This window comes from Phoenix dactylifera, chromosome 3 (assembly GCF_051530095.1).
Source record: "Phoenix dactylifera cultivar Ajwa chromosome 3, Ajwa_hap1_PhDact_Kaust_v1.1, whole genome shotgun sequence".
NCBI classification, from domain to species: domain Eukaryota; kingdom Viridiplantae; phylum Streptophyta; class Magnoliopsida; order Arecales; family Arecaceae; genus Phoenix; species Phoenix dactylifera.
Window position 1 is genome coordinate 52,290,335 of NC_143192.1, and position 18,124 is coordinate 52,308,458.

General features: G+C 41.7%; 1 protein-coding gene and 1 long non-coding RNA gene across 3 annotated transcripts; one reads left to right on the plus strand and one right to left on the minus strand.

Annotated features, from left to right (window-relative positions):
* Positions 1-2,137: 2,137 nt before the first annotated feature.
* Positions 2,138-13,871, plus strand: LOC149768142 (uncharacterized). 2 transcript variants are annotated; one of them, XR_016399995.1, is made up of 5 exons: positions 2,138-5,320; positions 9,708-9,787; positions 12,025-12,116; positions 13,411-13,549; positions 13,626-13,871. It is a non-coding gene; the product is annotated as an uncharacterized LOC149768142 (long non-coding RNA). The 2 variants fall into 2 exon arrangements; XR_016399994.1 differs by lacking the exon at positions 13,626-13,871 and having other exon boundaries at positions 13,411-13,615.
* On the minus strand, positions 7,309-15,344 carry LOC103706210 (ABC transporter B family member 13). The gene is made up of 11 exons (XM_088719007.2): positions 14,925-15,344; positions 13,418-13,472; positions 12,938-13,113; positions 12,412-12,612; positions 11,546-11,805; positions 11,133-11,446; positions 10,791-11,014; positions 10,303-10,676; positions 9,759-10,180; positions 8,830-9,071; positions 7,309-8,750 (listed from the first exon to the last, which is right to left on the minus strand). The coding sequence occupies exons 1-11, from the start codon at positions 15,201-15,203 to the stop codon at positions 7,533-7,535; spliced, it is 3,765 nt and encodes a 1,254-aa protein (XP_088575133.1). The 5' UTR covers positions 15,204-15,344; the 3' UTR covers positions 7,309-7,532.
* Between the last annotated feature and the right edge of the window lie 2,780 nt (positions 15,345-18,124).

An 18,124-nucleotide genomic window follows, 5' to 3' on the forward strand; every position in this document is an offset into this window, starting at 1 on the left:
CTCCAATTGGAATCAGGATGGTGGCATTTACAGTATGGATGGAAAAATGATGAGCGTGAAGGATGACCATGGGAACTGATTGGACACCAGATGCATGTTTTGGAGTGTTCACGAAGATTGGGAAATATTTTAATATCTCACGGAGGATCCTGATCCTAGTTCAAATAATAGGGATTTTGTCAATCTTTGGGTGGATGAGAGATGCACGGAGACTCACCTGGTGTTCTCTTGCCGTCGCTCGAGAGAGTGAATGAAGCCACGAGGGCCCTCAGGAGGCAACCAAGTTCTCATGGGTTTACGGTGCATGTCGATCAACATAAGAGCCTGTTTGGTCTCCTTTTGGAAAAGAGCAAATGAAACACTAACTAATATAACTCGTGAACTGAATGCCGAGGTGTTCCAGAAAGTATTGAACAGGGGATTTTTGAAGCAAAATTCATCATCCAAAGAGCCGAAAGAACCATCTCTTTCTTCACCTTTGGACAGGGGGGCTTGTGGGTGGGATGGTTGAAGGAATTGATGTTTTTTTGACTTTTTTGTGAAATAGAAGGGGCTGATCCTCCTTTTTGCCCTCTCCTTTTGCTACCTCTCAATGACCAACTCTAACTAGAATCGGACGCCATCTCCTGCCAAAGTGGCAGTGGATGATACCGTCTAAACAAGCATCGTGAAGCACAACACTACAGTGCTTACTCGATCGGAGTGGAGATGCAGGCTGGGCATCATTGCTCTTGTATTTAGCGGGAGATTTGTTCTCTCGTCCAGATGGTGTTACCGGCGATCAGATGGGAGGTGGGCGATGGGCAGTCCATTGACGTTCTGGAGGATAGGTGGCTGGCGGAGTTACCGCTGAGCAGGATGCCGACGATGGTTGACGTTGCGAGACTGACTGGTCTCAGAGTCCGCGACATGATGGTTCCTGGAGGGGGCCGGTAGGATGTCTTGATCCGCGAGGTCTTCGGGTTGTAGCTTGCTAAGCGAGTACTTGCTATTACGATATCTCGGGGTGGACAGGATAGACTAGTTTGGGCGGTGATTGGGTCGGCTAGGGTGAGGTCGGCTGACATTCAGGCTGTGGGGAGGGGTGAGACAGCCAGGCGTTGTGACGGGAGCTGGATCTGGAGGATGCAGATGCACCCACGAGTAGCACTGTTTATCTGGAAGGTGGTCTGGGTCTGCTTACCAACTAGGAGCTTGTTGACCAGAAGAGGGGTCAAGATTTCTCCAAAGTGTGTGGACTGCCCCGACTCGGTGGAGACTGTCAGTCATGTCTTGTTTGAGTGCCCACGGGCTGCCCGAATTTGGAGGAGGGCATCATTCTCCCTTTCAGGATCCAGTTTTGTGATAGGGGACTTCCTTCGGCAGGTGAGGTCCGCCGTAGGATCACTAAACACAATTAGGTGTGGTATTGCTGCTGTCTATTTGGCTTATCTTATTTGGCTGGATAGGAATGCCAGAGTCTTTGAGAGCAGGAGGCCCCCTTGAGGATTGTTGCTAAGCGGGCTTTCCATCAAGTAGTGGAGGTCATTGAGTCGGTTGAGCTGGATTCACTAGTGATAGCTAGAGACACCTGAGATACCATCTCCGCTACTACAGTGCCTAGGTTTGTTCTTGTTTCTTGGGAGCCCCCACCCCCTGGCTATTTTAAGGTGAATTTTGATGGGAGCTTGCCCGCCAGTGGAGATTTGGTAGGTGTGGCATTTGTGATCAGGGACCATAGCGTTAGTTTACTTGCGGCGGGGGGTTATTGCTCCAGTGAGGCCTCGGCACTTGGGGTAGAGCTCAGGACTGCATGGGAGGGGCTATCTCATGCGAAACATGTGCTGGAGGCTGACAGGATTATATTGGAGGAAGATTCTGCTGTCTTGATTGATCGCCTTCAGGCAGAGAGACGGGAGGAGGGGGAGCATCCGGTTCTGCATGACATGCATCGGATGCTATGGGAGTGTCAGGCTATCAGGTCAGGCACGTCCTTCGGGAGGCAAACCAAGCGGCTGATTGGGTCGCCTCTTACGCTGCCCAGCATTTCGGAGAGTTTCGATGGACCAAGCAAGCTCCAGCTCCTTGTGCTTTTTGTAGCCTTCTTGACAAAGATGTAATTGGTTGTGCTCATGTGAGAGCAATTTGAGCAGCCAGTACAAACCCCTGGTCCTGCATGTCAAGGGAAAATAGGTTCGTTTTCAAATATAGATATGGAATAAATCTATATCTACTGATGCAGAGAAGTAATTTTTCTTGCAGTTCGGATTCAGACTGATCTTGCCGTGGATAGTTCACAAATTCAACACTCTTTATTCTATAACTAATCCAACATCTCCGCTAACAAGAAACAAGCAGATTTACTTTCTTAGCAAAAAATTTGGGAAATCTAATCTCCTTGAAGAGGTCAGAAAGTAGATCCCAAGCTAACTTGGAATCGGAGAAGTGATTCCTAATTGCGGAAAATATTTAACGAATCACAATTCTGTTACCGGTTTTGCCTCTTAGACCAGAACCATGTCTTCTTATTGTTTGAAAAGGAGAACATAAAGGAGGAGATGAAGAGGCCAACGTGTGGAAAGATCCAACGGAAAAACGCTTCCTTATAGTTTCTCACATCATAGAAAAATGTTAAAAAGAAAAAGAAAAATAAACTCAGTTCTCCTTTTGCGGTAACCTTTGAAGGAAAAAAAAAAGAAATAAGGATGGAATAAAATTGCCACAGGAAAAAAAAGAGAAGAGAAAATTAGGTTGGAATAAAATTGCCACCAACATCGCGAGACAATAGATCTCTCTAGTTTGCTCAGCTATATGGATCGACTTGGTCCTCCCCATGGATCCTGGGGTTTTGCATGCTTAGACCGATTGCTTGATGTTTAAAACTTCTAACTAATATACCTTCAGGGACAGATTCCTTTATTAATTTCTGACTTTAATATTTCTAAGTTCCATTATATCAATGTGCCTGTAAAACACTTCAGCATTGTTTTCAATAATATTACGTATATACTGATATTCGACTCGAATATGCTTACCTCTGAAGTATTTAATCCACTGTTAGCCAGTGCAATAGCTGCTTGATTATCACAATATATATAAAGACGTCCAGTAGAAATACCTAATTTCATATCATTACAAATTATTGTATCCAAATAATATAGTAGATGCCATACTGCAAGTAATATATTCTGCTTTTAGCCATAACATTGTTTCTGGCTAGACTAAGAAATGGAAGCACCATCAAAAATAAATACATGTTTGGATGTTGATTTACAATCATCCATATCACTGGCAAAAACGATATCTGAATAACCAGTTAGTTTCAATTCATTCGTCGGAAGTTTATTTTAAGACTTTTAGTTTCTTTGGTATATCTAGAATTTTTTTTCATTGCTTTCCAATAGGATATACTAAGGTTATTTTGGTATCTACTAACTAGGCCTACAACATAATTTATACCTAACTTAGTGCAAAGTGTAGCATGCAACAAACTTCCTACTGCTTGTGCATAAGAAATATTTAACTTTTCTTACCCTCTGGCTGGGCAAGTTTTCTTTTTTTTAAATCCTTTTCAATAGGAGTAGATAATGGTTTATATTTATCCACTTTAAATCTTGTAAAGACATAATCAAGATATTGTTCTTGTCTTAAACAAAGTATTTTAGGTTTTCTATTTCTAATGATTTGATACCTAAAATATAAGATATTTCCCCCATGTCCTCTATCTTAAATTGAGAGCTTAGCCATGTTAGTTTTCCCTATTGCTTCTATACTATTCCCAACAAGAAGTATAGCATCAATATATATATATAAAAAAAAGTAGCTCTTGCTCTTCGTAATTGATGCGGGATTTGCACTCCGTCACCAGCACAGCCCACACACCAGCCGAGCAGGGAAAGCGACCGCGTCCTCACCGAGGTATTGTCCGCTTTGGGGATCGGAGATCGTAACCGCTCCCGGGGGTCCGCGCTTTGACGGCGCCTCGGGTGGAACCACCCATTCCACCCCTCACGGGTTTGCCCTTTAAAAGGCGCTTCGGTGAGAAGAGGTTATTGAGCCCTCCATTTAAGGCACAGACCTTTCCGCTGATTAGCCGATGTGGGACTAAATTCGGGGAACCCCCGTAACAGTAATATATACATGAAGGTCCAATTTGTTAACCATATACTCTGATTCTCATATAAAGATTTCTTTAAACGACACATCTTATTTTCTTGACCTTTTATTACAAAGCTCTCATTTTTGTTCCATGTAGCTTATTTCATTTAATTCACCATTAAAAAAACAATTTTTACTATAAGTTCTAAACCATAAAAAATAACAATGGCTAAAATTATTCTAATAATCAATGTATGCCACAATTTTTATTAGTCACGTGGATTTTTCACTATAAGATACCAAAATCGAGTAGAATCGGCCTTACTAGAGACGCATAGGATTCCAGCGATGAGTGGGCTCACCTTTCGAGTCGATATGTCATGATGCTTTGATAAGTTTGGGTTAAAAAATAGTTAAAAAAATATTCGTATTCGTTAGATATGAACCACCTGCCTTAGTAAAAAAAAAATCAAAAAAAAAAAAAAAGAAAAAAGAAGAAGTGCCGAATGAGTTTATTGACCTAAGCTGGTTCACCACCCAGTAGCTAAAATTTTTTTGGTTGCAATTCCTGGACAACCTTTAATCCGGCCACGGCCAATTAGCATTGGGCCCTACGCTAGAGGTAACATGTCAAGGGCATTAGGAAATGACTTTTTGAGCAACGTGGCGATGGGGATGGGTTTGGAAGTATGCGTCAAAGCCTGCCATGGCTGTTTATCTTTCAAATCGACGCAAGGACTCGAAAAAGAAACAAAGATCTCAATCCAAATTTGGGATCTCCTACATGATAAATGCAAACAAAGATCCTTCAAGGTTTGTTTATATGAAGCAAGGATCAGGCTTCAAGTCTTTTATGTATGTATAGCAGTCGTAGAAACCATGTTTGATGTCACCGGAAGTCCCCATGCTTGGCGTTTTCCTGCTTTTGATGTTTCTCTCTCTCTTTTTTTTTTTGGTTGTTTGAGGAGAAGGTTTTGATGTTTCTCAAGTCTGTGTTATTTCATATTTGCACACACCTCCTCCTGCTTTCATTTCTTTCTCTTTTTTTTCACTAGAAAAAAATGGTTCTCGTTTAAAATATACGACCCATTTAATTAAACAAAGAGCTAGCAGAGTGTTTTAACGGTCCTCTATATGACAGGTTTCAGCTTGCTTCACAGTACAAGGACATCTAGAGCTCAGGACTTCAACAGGGCGAGATCCAAAAGTGTCAACTTCAAATTGAAGATTCTCGCACAAGAAGGTGAGAAGACCTGCATCTTTTTTTTTTTGGCCGAAGATTTCTGTTCTCTTTTTTGTCTTGGATTTTTCGTTTGAGGTGTTCTTTTTGCATATATGCATGTCTCGGTGTTTACATTTTTAAGATTTTTGTTTCTTTAGAGTGGGACTATAAAGTAGCTGGTTGGTTTGCTTTAAGGGTTTCAATCCGAGAAACTATTTACGTTGCATTACCCATGTCACAATAACTCAGGGCCTCATCCAAAAAGGCTAGTCAAAAGGTATTTTTGGGTTTTTTTGGGTTCCTTGGTCCTGTATAAGTATCCAAGATCTCCCCAATGAATAACCAATGTAGGACTACATACCCGCCCACACGGATCCTTACATACCCCCCCCGTTCAAGCTTGTCGTCCTGCTAAGGATTCAAATCCATTGAAATCTAATCACAATCACCACGATCGGCTCGTGGTTAACCCAATGAATCCTTACCCCTAGTTCACATAGGTTATAGGCCGAGTTCGCTCTGATATCATTTGTCACAACCCAGGATCTCATCCAAAAAGACTAGCCGAAAGGTATTTTTCGGATTTCTTGGTCCTGTATAAGTGTCCAAGATCTCCTCAGCGAATAACTGATGTGGGACTAAACACACGTCCGCACGGATCCTCACAATCCATCCCAGGCTGATAGTGCTAACAATAATAAGCTGAATGTGGGGTTGGGTAAACCCAACTGGGAATCAATCAAGTTGTTCAGCATTACAGAAAACCCAAACAAAGCATGAACTTTGTTAGCAAATTTTCAACCAACTTTATTAATCCAATTTGATGCTAAACCATAAAAACAAACTCAGATACCAAATGCAGGCTGTTACGGGGGGTTCTCCGAATTTAGTCCCACATCGACCGTGTAGCGGGAAGGTCTGTGCCATATAATGGGGGGCTCAATAACCCTTCCCTCAGGAGGCGCCTTTTGTGGGGCAAAACCGTGAGGCGCCGTGAGGAGGGCTCCGGGTATGCTCGACCCCCGAATCGGACCCAAAGCGGACAATACCTTCTGAGGGACACTTTCTCTTCCGCTGCTCGGATCGGTGGGGACTCTGCTGGTGACGGGGTGCAAATCCCGCATCAGATGGCGCTAGAAGGAGGGCCTCGGCCCTCCGCCTATCCAGTAAGGAGCCGACCCGGGCACAGGACCTCTCCGCTGGGGGGGCTGTGTTACGGGAGGTTCCCCGAATTTAGTCCCACATCGACCGTGTAGCGGGAAGGTCTGTGCCATATAATGGGGGGCTCAATAACCCTTCCCTCAGGAGGCGCCTTTTGTGGGGCAAAACCGTGAGGCGCCGTGAGGAGGGCTCCGGGTACGCTCGACCCCCGAATCGGACCCAAAGCGGACAATACCTTCTGAGGGACACTTTCTCTTCCGCTGCTCGGATCGGTGGGGACTCTGCTGGTGACGGAGTGCAAATCCTGCATCACAGGCAAAGGAATTTTGTTCTAATTTCTGAGAGATCTTTCAGTCCACAATCTTTCACGTCCATATTTTGACTTAAATAAACTAATTGTATGGTTTTGAATTGTCGTAGATTCAGTTTGACACTCCATAGGCCACAAATCTACTGAGGTCACCCAAGTCATGATATTAATCTTGTTCAGGAACTTGGCCTTCTCTTGGTTCAATCTAAATTCAAGGAATTGATGGGAGCTTCTTAAAGTTACCAATGAGAGGAAGAATTTAAGGAATTAACAGGAGCTCCTTGAAGTTACCTATGAGAGGAAGGGGGAAGGAAGACCACTATTTTCAGCCAATCCATGGGTTCTACCTAGAAAAGATGCCAAGCAAAGTGTTAATAGAACCATCTTCAATTAATCAAAAGAAACTACTTGATAGTTTATTGTTATCTAAATCCAATTTAAGCTGAAACACAAGAGCAGCATCCCTTTTTGAGTGTTTGTTACAGGCCTCCTGTGGGATCACGAATTTGCCCCTTGGAGGTAGTTTTATGATGCACATATAGATTATGGTATGAGCCCTTCAAAATTTATGATCCCTTCAAAAGCATGCATAGGAGGATTTCGATATCGGCATTAAGTTTCTCACACTGTTTAAAAGGATTTCGAGAATATGAAGTAGTTCACCAACATAGAAAAGACTACCGTTACTTGTACTCCAGTTCTGCATCAGCACTCTTAACTAGAAGTTGAAACCATCATTTATACCGGTTGGAGACAACCTTGTTAGTTGAGAAATGCACCAGTCCGTTGTAGTCGAACTAGCTGACCGTACACACTTCCAGGCCAGCTGATTAAATCCTCATGCGTGCCAGTTTCCTGCACTCTGCCATCTTGAAGCACCACAATCATGTTCGCATATTGAATAGTTGAAAACCTGTGGGCAACTATGACAGTTGTTCGACCTTCCATTAGCCTATACAGAGCCTCCTGAACTTGTCTCTCAGAGGCTGTATCCAATGCGCTAGTAGCCTCATCTAGAAGAAGAATTGATGGATCTTTTAAAATCGCTCGGGCAATCGCCACTCTCTGTCTTTGGCCTCCTGATAGTTGTGTACCCCGCTCGCCAACATGAGTGTCGTATCCTTGAGCAAGTCGACTGATAAAACCATGAGCATTTGCAGCTTTAGAAGCCCTCATTATCTCAATTTCTGAAGCGCCTTCCTTCCCATATGCGATGTTTTCAGAAACCGTGGTGGAGAAGAGTGCTGGCTCCTGCTGAACAAAGCCAATTCTTTGTCTCAAGGATCTCAAATTTAAACCTCTAATATCCTTGCCATCTATCAGAATTTCCCCGCTGCTGGGGTCGTAAAATCTCATTATCAGTGCAAGCAGAGAGCTCTTTCCTGAGCCACTTCTTCCCACTATTGCGAGGCTTCTTCCTGCTGCCACATGTAAGTTCAAGTCCTTCAAAACAGTGACATCGGGCCTGGTGGGGTACCTAAAGGTAACATTCCTGAATTCTATGTCCCCCTTGACTTCTACCACCTTTTCTGATTTTGGGTCGTCGGGGTTTATGGCAGTTTTCCTTTCAAGTAGAGAAAAGACCGAGCCAAGAGCTTGTGATCCCTTTACAATGTCAGGGGTTAGAGCTAGTGCTTCTGCTACTCCAAGTGCGGTGATTATCAGCACCATGAAGGACTTCATAATATCACTGAAATCTGAAGTTCCATGCTTAAGAAGCTGCGATGCGTACCAAAGGCCAAGTGCATATGAGCAAAATGCAAAGAGCTGGGACAAACCATAGCCTACTCCTGATATGTGCCCACGTAGGCGAGCTTGCCTGTTTGGCTGGTGTAATTCATGAGTGAAGTTGGATAAGACCTGATCTTCTGCACCGAAAGCTGCCACTGTTCGGTTGTTTGTGATGGCTTCTTGGGCCACAGAATTTGCTCGAGAGTAGGCACAAGTATAATTTCCTCCAAATCCCTTAAGAAATAGATGCTGCACAAGTTAAAGACCATTAATTGACATGATAAGTGAATTGCCTGCTTACGCCCTTGTGATAAATTTTTTGGCATACCTCGGCTATTGAAGCACTGATGAGAAGAGGAAAGGTTGCAACAACAACCAGTGCCATGCGCCAACTGAGCAGAAATGCTATAATAAATGCTGTTACAGTAAGTGAGATGTTCTGAACCATGGTTGACATCCGTTCGGCAAGTGCACTTCGCAGCACTGTTGCATCGACCGCTAAGCTTGATGTCAATGATCCACTGCTGTTTTCATCCAATTCAAACCACCCAATCTCATTGTCAAGGATGGCTGCTTATTAACACAAGCAATACGCATGGTTAGGCTAATTATGAGTATGACTAAATATGAGTATGAAGATAAAACTAAAGTCATCTGAATAGTTGCTTAATAATTTACTTTGCATGAAAACTTCATAACTATATTCTTATGAAAATTAAGTATATTCTGGCATTTTATTGATCATTTCAGAGCCTGTACTTGCTGATATGTTGTTATGTGGTCAAAATATCTTCATCTCTCTCTCTCTCTCTGTGTGTGTGTTTGTGTGCCCGTCTGTTGTTGGGGACAGCAGGCATATACATGTACCTTACCTTCTATAACAAATCCATATACATCTTATGCCTTAAGTTTCCTAGTTATGTCCTAGTGTTAATAAACAATACTCTCTTATTGATCAATTAACAGGCATGACTTATATAATCATGGTTGTTGAAACGGAATTTTAGGTCCTTTAGTATATATTTGCATGAACAGATTTTGAAACAGATTGTTCTGAAATAATTGCTACCTCAAGCACAGTACCATGTAAACTACCCATTCATCGTATGCATGTGATGTAATATACATAAGTTATTTTGTGCATATATGGATGTGAGTATACTACTACTTATAATATCTGATAACTTTTTTCCTTTTCTTTTGTAGAAGTGATATACTGGAAAATTGGAGTCTATTAAGGAAAACAGTGATTAAAACCTGAGAACATAAGGAGGCGAACACGAGTGGTAAGCTTCTCTCCCATTAATGTGTAGAAGTAATGTTGCAAGAGATATACGGGTACAGTTATAATTGCTGCTCCGATGAAAATGAGAGAAACCATCTTAATCTCATGCTTGATCTGTATCTTATCATGCGAATAAAATGCAGTCAGGACATGTGTGATCCCTAGAGCAAACAGAGGACCTTCTACACCTGCTAATGTTGCACCAACTGATCCCAGTATTGCAAATGACCACTCTGATTTATTTAGTTTAAACACTGTCCAAATTGATGGTATTGATGCTGACCTAGGTGGACAACAAGATTCTTGGCTCTCCTGATCTCTTATGATCACGGAATTCTCTTTCTCATACTTTAGTTCATTTTCAGGAACATTAGGTGATGTTCCACAAGAAACCCTGAAGAAAACAATTCCAACTTGGAGTTAGTCGGATATCAGCAACCATGAGACCATGATTTATCATGTTTTTCCCTCAAAAAATATCATGAAATTTAAAAATGTAAATCCAAATGCTCTTACGCTGAATCCTTACTATAATCCGGGTGCCTCTCTTTGTTATTTACCGGTGCCTGAGTACCGACCAGCATGGCATACTCTCCATTCTGTCCCTTGGATATTAGTTCCATATGTGTCCCACATTCAGCAATTTTGCCATTTTTTAACACCATAATAGTATCAGCATTGCTGATTGTAGATAACCTGTGTGCAACTATGACTGTTGTCCTGTTGAACATTACTTTCTCCAATGCATGCTGAACTAGGCATTCAGATTCTGCATCCAGAGCGCTCGTGGCTTCATCCAGCAGCAGAATTTTAGGATTTCTTAGTAATGCCCTGGCAATGGCAATTCGCTGCTTCTGTCCTCCAGAAAGCTGCATTCCCCCCATTCCCACCTTAAATTGGAGGAGGGAGGGAGGCAGGGAGAGAGAGAGAGAGAGCATCAGTTGTTTATTAATATATAACGACTCGAGGCATATTGCGGAGATGGTCTCAGATGCAGCACTAACCTTAGTTAAGTAGCCATCAGGTAAATCTTGTATGAAAGAATGAGCATTTGCAACTTTTGCAGCCTCTTCAATGTCTTCCATGTCTGCCTCTTTTCTTCCATATATAATATTTTCAGCAATAGAAGTAGAAAACAATGCTGGTTCCTGACTGACAAGTCCCATCTGGTTCCTTAGCCACTTCAGTTGGAGGTTCTTTATATCATGGCCATCCAACAGCACTTTACCTAGCAAGTATTCCAATATAAAATAAGCTTTTGTATGGCGTTTTAGTTCTGTTTGTACAATGTCTTTAACATGCTCCTTTCATAATTTTCTAATAGCAGATTAGCAATAGATGTGCACCTGATGTTGGCTCATAGAATCTTTCAATGATAGAAATGATAGTGCTCTTTCCTGATCCACTTTGGCCCACTATTGCAATGGTTTTACTAGCACTAATTGAAAAACTTAGATCATTGAATACCATGTCCTTCCGCGAGGGATAGTTAAAGGATACTTGACGGAACTCAATTTGGCCAGCAATTTCTGGTAAGACTAATCCATTCTCTGATGTTCCTGAATATTCTGGAACCTTTGCTATTATGCTGAGAATGTTCTTAGCTGCAGCCTGACCTTTTGCAAAAGAGCTGAGGTTTGGAGCTGCTTGTCCAAGAGCACTACACAACAGAAACTATCCTTTCAACAGGCAGAACAAAGAGAAATAACCACAAAATTTTTCTTTTCTTTTTTTTTTTAATTTATTGAGTAGAGCTTACAAGCCACTGAAGACAACATTTAGTATTGTTGTGAATGCTTTACCACCATTGGTTACTCCATGGGTAACTAGGATTCCAGCATACCAAAGAAGTAATGCCCATGAGCAGAATAATAAGCCATATGTGCACCCCAACCCCAGTCCTTTCGCAAGCCCACTTTTCTTACCAAACTTCAGGGAAGTTTTAAGTGACCTTGAGTAAGCTTCAATTGCTCTCTCTTCCCCAACATATGAGCACACAGTGTGGATGTGTGAGATCACCTGATCCAGGACAAGGTTAGAAGTTGCACTAAGCCTTATAAGTGAAATAAACTTTGTGTTGATAATGTCAGCTCAAGAGCCCATGGAAAAACAATCTGGCTGCCTAAACTCAGTGTGGTGGAATTTGGAATCTCTGCATCTTAAGCTTAGTCCTTGTAGAAGAATGTCACACATCAATAGACAGATTACCATTCCCAGGCTTTTATACTTTCTTTGCAGGGAAGCAGAACATGTCTTGGACTGTTGCTTTTATTAACAGGAGAATAAATGAAAGCTACTTCATCAACCAAAATCTACGCGGCTTTGATAAGGTAGCATTGTCTTTTTCTTGAACTATAGGCTTCAGTTTACCTCCATGGCCTTGTCAAAATAGAAACTGTGCAAACGATTTTCTTGTCGGTAGCAGTTTAATTACTTATTTGAATGATTTTGTATATTATCATCGAAATTTTTATAATTATGCATGGACTTATCTAGCATAAACATTCTGTTGCCAGATGGAATCTACTTCACAACATTTTAAAGATGTTTTGTGTTGCATAGAAACAGTTGACATAGATGCAGTAACAAATAAATTTACAAGAACACGAGGTTGAAAACAGCTACCTCTTCTGCAACTTTCCCTGCTTCAGCATACGCAGCCTCACCCTTCCTTGACAAACTGGACATTATTATGGTATATGTGCCACCAGCAATGACCACTAATGGAACAATTGCTAGAGTGAGTAATGTAAGCTGCCATACTGATGAAAATCCCATGATAAATCCAATGAAAAATTGGGAAAGGTACCGTAAAGAGTGGCCTAACTGCATAAAATACAAGGAAAAAAAATTTAGTTTCTTCATTGATATTACGCAAATTATCGAACTCCTTGACAAGAGATCTGAAATCAAGCCAAATTCTATAGCCTCAGCTAGGGCGTTTGCATTAATAGGATGCATCATTGCAGCAGTGCTTTCTTTTGACTCTAAAACTTGACTCTAACATAATGTCTATCATCTGAAACACCTGCGTCAATATTAAGTTTCTTGATTCTTGTTTTGTAGATTTCCAAGACATCAGATTAAGCATATATAAATAGTGCCTTGAAGTAGTTTAGGAACCAATATATAAATTTTTTGATGCGTTTACCTTGTCAGCTATGGCATCTTGCACAAGGATTGCATCACTTGAGATACGCTGAAGAATGTTCTCATTTGTGGCAACTGTATCAAAAAAGCTCGTGTCTTGTTTTAAAACTGAATGAATGTACTTAACTCTCAAACGAGCTGTTTGTCTTTCTCCAGTTTCTGCCCAAAATGCTACCCCTGCATGTATATTTATGAGATGTCATTTGATTTAAGAATGCTGACAGTTATTTTACCCAAACGATTGAGATTGATACACATGAAAACAAGTTCCTCTCAGAATCCATGCGGAGCAAATAGCACCGATGTATATGTTTAATGTGCAGATTCTGAAATCAGTTGAAGTCAATTATGCCTATAATGTTTTTTTTTTTCCGAAAAAAGCCCTCTGGTGATGAATCAATAAGGATGAGATAGTTCAGAAATTACAGTAACATTATCTGCATTTATTAACATCAGTGAGCTTGAAACTTCCAGGATGTACCTATCCATGCCGATGCCATGACCAGAAGTCCTACATACACCAACTGCAACGCATGCTGCAATTAAAGAAAAATTCAGATGTTCTTGCAAGCTCAGAGCATGAAGAATATAATGAGGAAAAGAATGTTTTCAGGTATGGATTTAATGACAGAGTATGTAAATTACTTTAATTATATTTAGTATTGAGTTGTGGGGACAATCTGAATCAGGAGTATAAGTGATGGTTGAAACTGAATGTTCTACTGTCTGGTGCTCTTTTTCTTTTCCCTTTCTTCCTGAAAAATATCTAGTGCTCTTTTATTTGTGACACATCAGAGTGCAATGAAAAACAAGCTAGAAACATCATTCTACCCCGAAAATACTTCTTTCTTGAATCTACAAGTAAAGAGATCCATATAGAGTACCCTAAAACATGGAATTAACCTTGGAAAATGAGAGAATATCCTCCCATATATACTTGATGTTGGAATATTTTAAAATTCCAATTCTGCCCTTCTTTGCTTTTTGCCTTTTTGTTTAGTGTACTTCCTTTAGTCCCACATTGGAAAGAGATAAAACTTAAAAGGTCTTTATGTAGTATTCAGCCTTTTTAACTTGGTGAAGCAAAGAAAGTAGGTAGCCCACGCGCGCATGAGCCCAATGGAGGTCCAAGCCAAAATTGGCGAATCCGATCCGGAAACGTTTAACCGGGCGCGTCGCGCTCAATTATCACGCGCAGGGGGGACCCCCCCCCCCGGGGCTTGAGTCGCCATTTTATTTTTTGAATTGTTTTGAATAAAACGTCGCGTCTTTTTGGTTCTCTCTTGATAAAACGGCGCGTCTTTAAAAAACACCTCTTTCGTAAAACGACGTGTCTTTTAAATACGCCTCTTTATTTCTTTTTAAACCCCATCCCATCAGATCCGATAGAGTTATCGAATCAAATCTTTCCTCTCCCTCTCTCTGGTTCCCGAAAGCCTTTCTGTTCTTCTTCCCGAGATACTCTTCTCTGTTGTCATTCCAAGAGCGCGGTTCTGGGCTGTTCGACAGTATCACTGCATCTGCGAGTGTACGCTTGGAGTGATCCAGTTGTTGTATCCTGGAGGATAGGCCGCCATTACCTGCTACACCGAGATTCAATCTCCGAGGGGCGCGATCTATTCTTAAGGACAGTGAAATCACGCCTCAACTGATAAGTTCTTCCTTCTCTCCATCTATCATTTTTCTTACACTTGAAACATATCCTGACATCTGTAGCGATCCCCATAATGTACAGCTGTTTTTTAAAATTATAACTACTGTCCTTAGATTGTTCAAACCATTAGAGCTGCAATGGCTGCTCAAACTTGCAAGGTATCTATCACATTCCGTTGCCAATATATATAATCAAACAGTTAGGAAACCGAACCAAAGTGAAACCTGAAACATTTTTTACAGCCACAGATGTGGTCTCAAAACGATATACCCAACATCACCGAAATGGACCAACATGAAAAGTCAAAATGATAGGTTCAGCGAGCCCTACTGACCTTTGAAACCTCTGAAGCCAACCTCTGAGGATCTGCCGAGAGAGACCCCAAGGAGTCGATCAGCCGGCCGAAGAGCAGGAAGAAAATGGGCAGAGCTGCACCATGGACACACGCTCCAATGCCGCCAAAGATCATCAAGAGGCAGTCGAACCTGTCCGCGAAAGAAAAGAGGTTGAAAGCCCGCTCATTGGCCTGCGAACGAGATACCGAGTTCTCTCGTGGGTCACTCTGATGCCTGGGTTCGTCAGAGGACAAGGTGGAAAGCTCCATGTCTTCCATCTCACAAGAATTGTGGTGCTGTGGAGACGAAGGCCAGAAGAAGCGTTATAATGCCGGGAAAAGAGAAGCGAGCTGTGATCTCGCCTCCCCCTCTCGTGAAGGGCTGCTCGTAGGTCCGTCTGCTTAAATGAACGCAACTCACAGCTTGCCATTTCCAGCTGGCCAACTAACTCCCTCGCTTTATCAACCGTCTCGGATCCGTTCGGGCGCAGTAGCAGTTCGGGTCAGGATCGGCTGTTTGGCTGTGCACGGGCTCGCAGCTGTGTCCATGGTCGACAGCAGTCAAATTTAGGTGGGGCCCACGAAAAGAGTCGGAGGTCCGGCTGTAGGGATACGTGCCATGAGCTGATACGATGAAAAAGACTTGAGGGCTTAAGGCCTGGAGGCGCAATTTTTTTTTAGGAGTCACACCTTGATGGTCAGGGTCCCACTGCCTGTCGAGCAAGTACTAGATTTTCTAGAGGGTTGTGGGTTTACCCCCACGCTAGAGAAGATATGGTACTTCGCAATAAACAAACCGATGGACCAAAGTCCTGGGCTTGGACCTGACTAAGGCTGCAAATGGGTCGGGTCGACCCGTGACCCGACCCGACCCGACCCGCGTAGACCCGACCCGATCCGAATTTTAGGACCCGCGGGTCCGGGTCGGGTCCTAAAATTGGACCCGAATCATTTTCTGGGTCGGGTCTGGGTTTACCAAACGGACCCGACCCGACCCCAATGGACCCGAAGAGAGAGAGAGGAAAAGCAAAAGAAAGTCTTTTCTTTTTTTTTTTTTTTTTTTGGCGTGGGTTGTGGTACTGTTGGTCAGTGTGGGAGGATAGCAAGTTAGCAACAAGCGGTTCACAGAATCCAAAGGAACGTCGGCCCGTCAGGATTCTCTCTCGATCTATTACACTGTTGAGACCTCTGGTGTCTCGGTAGCTGCTTTTTTTTTTTTCCTTCTGTTTTTTGGTTTTTGTTTCTTTTAACTTTTGAAGGGAGAGAGTGAGGGAACACTGCAACTGAATATGGGTCATGTGCCAGTTTTCTGTAATGGAATTGGATTTTGGAAGAAGGTCTGGGATTTTTTTTGTCCTCGTGAGAGGGGAGCTGGGAGACACCGAGTTCCGTCCAAATCAGTCATATAGATAAAAAATAGTGTGATATGAAATTTGGCTTGTAGACCGACTTAGTTAGTAAGTCATGGGTCATCTGTTCTGACTGGAGCTCAATTGCAAAGTCTTTCAAGTCATGGGTCACCCAGCACCTCATAATTATGATATGACCAAATTAGATTTGCCCAAATTTTTTCCCAAAAGCATAAAAAAATTGGACCCGATCGGATCCGGACCCGACCCGAACCCGACTCGGACCCGACCCGACCCAACCCGATCTTCAACCGGGTCGGGTCCGGGTCCAAAATTGGGACCCGAACAAAAAACCGGGTCGGATCGGGGTCACCTAGGACCCGACCCGATCCGACCCATTTGCACCCCTTGACATGATGGCGGGCATGAATGCATCTTAGATTTTCTTGAGATACTCGACTTTATATGAGGATCTCGTACCCAAACAGTTCCAATTACTCTTAGTTTTTTTTTTTTTTTCCCTTTGCTTTGGAAGAGGGAAGAGGGGGTGGGGGAACCTCACTCGCGCCTCCCCGCTGAAAAATATTCAATACGGGCAAACAAATTTTACTCATATTCTTTTCACCCATGAAAAGCTCTACGTGTGAGAAGGTCACACCAGCACCACCAGCAGACTAGATAGCGACTCCACCAGACAAACTAGGCGGGGGGCATTCGGTTTCTGCATTTAATCGACGTCCGCACGTTTCGAACCTGGGCCACTCCGGTGGAATCAAAGCTCCGTTCCCACTGTACCATATCTTTGTAAAACATTTATTTTGCTATTCTATTTTTTATTCTTATTTTTTATATGTACTCATACTATCTAATACCGTTAAAAAATTAATAGTTCAAATTAAAATGAGTAAATTTTTTTTAATGGACATACGTGTAAAAAAAATCATCACGATAAAAAAAACAAAAAAATTATTTTAAAATTTTATTTTATTTTTAATTAAAATAAATATGGTTTTTTTAATTAATGAAGGACTATTATATCAGAAGTATTTATGGAAAATTAGTGTTTTATGTTAGTACGAAAATAAATATAAATTTTAAAAAAATATTTACATATATTTGAATTTTTAAAAAATATTTATGCAAAAAATTTAGAAAAAACATTGCTTCTCCGTCTTGGAAGATTGGTGAGCTGGCATTTCTTACTTGGTCCCACATCTTTAACAGGCAGTGCATGCAGCTCTTATAACTGCACTATATCAATAAACAAAAAAATGCCACAAATAATACAAGCATTTTTTGTACGAAAACAACAGAAGAACTGCCAATGGATGCATCAACTCAACCGTCTTAATGGCATTACATCAAACATACGGTATGTGCAGATGTAACTTTTATGAACTGAAACTTTCTTATAGAAATTGAGATTGAAGCAACCCTTTGGGTATTTTATGCTTCTTAGTAAAGGATATGCCATTTCTGATGTACATTGCAAGAACTGTTGTAAGTAGATGTTGCTAAAAGTTACAGTTAACTTTGCTAACCCTCTCTTTTACTAGATAAGTACTTATCACGTGGCTTCTTGTACGTGAAGCATGAAAATTTAAAGTCCGGTTTGTGAAATCGGACTTTGTGGCAAATGTTCCCAATGATGATCAACTAGCCTCTTTTCTAATTATTTGTGGTTAGTTTTATAGATCATCAATTGCGGGTAATCTCTAAGATTACGCTAACTTTCACGGTATCTTATAAGATCCACTAATATTAGTTTTTTTTTTTTTTTGATGAATTCCACTAATGTTAATTTAGGTTTTTCTTTCCTTTTGTTATAACCTTCTATATAACAAAAATACC